At 42.1% G+C, this 3,081-nt stretch overlaps 1 protein-coding gene across 1 annotated transcript; it reads left to right on the top strand.

Annotated features, from left to right (window-relative positions):
• The first annotated feature begins 1,003 nt into the window (after window positions 1-1,003).
• On the top strand, window positions 1,004-2,867 carry si:ch211-198c19.1 (uncharacterized protein LOC100151013 homolog). Its single transcript, XM_048260809.1, has 2 exons — window positions 1,004-1,039; window positions 1,540-2,867. The coding sequence occupies exon 2, from the start codon at window positions 1,541-1,543 to the stop codon at window positions 2,144-2,146; it is 606 nt and encodes a 201-aa protein (XP_048116766.1). The 5' UTR covers window positions 1,004-1,039; window position 1,540; the 3' UTR covers window positions 2,147-2,867.
• The last annotated feature ends 214 nt before the right edge of the window (window positions 2,868-3,081 follow it).

The raw sequence follows: 3,081 nt of genomic DNA on the forward strand, positions 1-3,081 counted from the left end.
TGGGAGGGGGTGGGGTGGTATATGCAGCCAGATGAAACCTAATTTGGTGTTAAATCTTTGCAAATTAAATGCTAATGCCTTTCTCTCCCCCTTCCACCTCCGTGCAAGAGCCTCGTTTGTTTGCACCACTGGGATCATTTAAAAGTATAATCTATTTATAACATAGTAGAGAGGCTTTGATATGACATTGGGATTTGGGAGTGAGCTAACAGTAAGAAGTGCAAGCATACAGTTCAGTATTCTTGTATAGGGGGAAAAGCAAAAAAGCTCTCTCTCTCACGCACACACACTCACCCACCCCCACACACACGCACACACACACACACACACACACACTTACAGTATGTGTCTCTCCAGATGTGGACTTTCCCTCACATGTCTATATGAAAGTGACTGAACACAAAGGAACCATTCATATTTTATTCATGGCATGAAAGTATAAGACCTGGACTAAAAGATATCACATGTATGGGGTGTTATTGTACATTCTTCAACTAAGCACATACATAGCTTCCTCCTGATACCCTGCCATCTGAGCCTTGCTGTACTCCCCCAGGGCAGTGCAGTATTACCAACATGTTTCAAAATATTATATAACATAAATCAAGTCCTCTGGTGTTCATATCTCTTCTAGCTGAACAAAAATGCAAATTCGGGCTCTTCCTCAGCTCTGCACCTGCCCCTCTCATTGCATGCTTCTTCCTACTCCCCCATGACACATTTAAGAGGACATAATATTCTGGCGCATCTTCATCATTTTGATTAGCATTTTGTTTGCTGAAATAGACTGTGTTGACAAACCAAGAGGTTTCAGGGGGGGGTTATTTGTCAGTTAGAGATTGCAGGGTGTCACCCATGACAGCAACCAGTTACATGTAGAGGATGCAGAGAAGTCCAACTTTGCATCCTGTGAGACAGTGGAGAAAAGTGAAGTGGAACAGGAGGTGGCTCTATAAAAGTAAACCAGAGCCAAGATTTACATATCAGTTCAGAGAGTCCGTAAGAAAAGACTGAGAAAGACCTCCACTGAAAGAGAGAGGTAAGAGAGACAGAATTTGGTCGACTTTTGTATAATTGTTCCCTGTATACACTGTAAATACATTATTCACTTCAGTTTTTACAGACTGAATGAAAAGTAATGCTTTAGACATGTGCTAACACAAGTGTTTGTTTAGTTGAGGTTCATTTTGGTACATAACTGTATAGCCAATAGAATCTAAGCCATTGTATGTAAATGGCATGACATGTAAAATCAAATATGCCTTCAAACAGTGGCCATGATGCTTATGATAGTTTTCTTAGTTTTCTTCAATGATCTCTGTCCCTCAGAAATATCACAAATCACAAATACTCATAATTCAAGCAGTGTATTGTTCAGGTTGTCCTGACACCTTGGTGTAGTAGATTCTAGACAGAAGAGACTGAGTTGTCTCTACCCAAACAGATCTTCTAACCTAGTCTAGTCACTTGGACACCACAAAATGAGACGATGCCGTGTTTTAACTAACCCTATGTATAATTCCTGTACTCCTGAAAAAGGATGGCAGTGAATCAGTTGGTTCTCCTTGTCGGCGTACTGCTGTCACTCACTGGAGCAGCCTCCTCACTGAGGACCCTGAACACAGTAAAGGAGCTGAACGACACAGGCTTTGGCAGTCCACCACCCAGACATGGCTACGTACTCCTGCTCTGGTATGTGCAAAATTGTGTCGACAACAACATGGTGTCCCTCTGCAACCCCAAGGATGGGGAATATGGCTTCCACTACTTCCGCAACAAAGGCAAGAGTGGTCCTCTGCTTCCCAAACTGGACAAGCACGACGAATACGCCTACTACAGCCTGGGAAACCTCAACTCCCACCACTACAAGCATGCCCAGGACCTGCCATATGAGGTCAGGAGATACTACGATAAACATGACCCACGCAGCAACATGGACAGACTGCTGGTGAAGTATTTCTACAATAAGAATCTTATCGAGGAGATCTACGTCTCGGCTCACTACGAGAGCTCGCAGACCTACCTGATCGGACCGTCTCTCGTTTCAGATCTCAGACACAAGAGGGCTTTGCATCAACCTCCATCTAAACAGTGGCACTTCACAATTGTGCAATCCAACAACAATCGCTATGATGAAACCATGTGATAGATGTCATTCAAACATTAGATACCTTGTTCGTCATAATATTGTTCATAACAATGTCACATATTTGTATAACAATCGCACAACAGTGAAGGACTGTTTGTCTGAAGTCACATGCAAGCTGTTTATCATATCTTTAAAGCCTAATCAAACTTAAAATCAAATCAAAGCCTAATCAAACTGTCTTTGAAATTGATGAAATGCTTTGCTTTTACAAACTTGCATTGATTTTGTGAGATCCTGGTTGGGAACTGTGCAACATATACTCAATTGTTAACTATCATGCTCATGTCAAATGCTACACTACGCTTCTGACTACATCGAACAAAATGTATAGCCTCTCGCTTAGGAGTCAAAAGCATCAGGCAGAGCTCTGTAGGAACAGCCTTTAATTGACAGGTTGACTTGATGACTGAGCTACTTGTTTATTCATTGTGAGAGTGCTGTTGCTGGAGGTTTGCCTGGAAAGGCCGATGCAATTCTCTTGTTCTTTTATCCCATAGCCCTGTCATGACTGATTGGTGGTTGTGGTGGTACTGACTGAGGGAGGTGATGCATTAAAAATGAGTGTACAGCCGGTGGATTACTTCCTACTTAAACTTATGCATGACGTGATGAAGATGAACACCTGGAAATTGCATTTAGTAAATCTGTGTATTGTGTGTGTTTTTCCCTACCAACTGTTCACTGTCTTTCCACACATAGTCTACGTTGTATGTTTTATGTTGAAGGTGGTCTCACCACATCCATAAATGTGCTACAGTTGCAGGTGCACCATAACGTCTAAACCAGCAGTATGACAATGTTAAAGAAGCCCTGGTTGTTCTCTTTCTCAAAACAACAAGTGTGAGCAGTGTAGTGATCTCTTGAGTCAAGCATGTGTCTTTGGCTTCTCTGGCATTTATTGAGACACTAGCACAAGACACTAATGCAAGATA

The sequence above is a fragment of the Alosa alosa genome, chromosome 13 (assembly GCF_017589495.1).
Source record: "Alosa alosa isolate M-15738 ecotype Scorff River chromosome 13, AALO_Geno_1.1, whole genome shotgun sequence".
NCBI lineage: Eukaryota > Metazoa > Chordata > Actinopteri > Clupeiformes > Clupeidae > Alosa > Alosa alosa.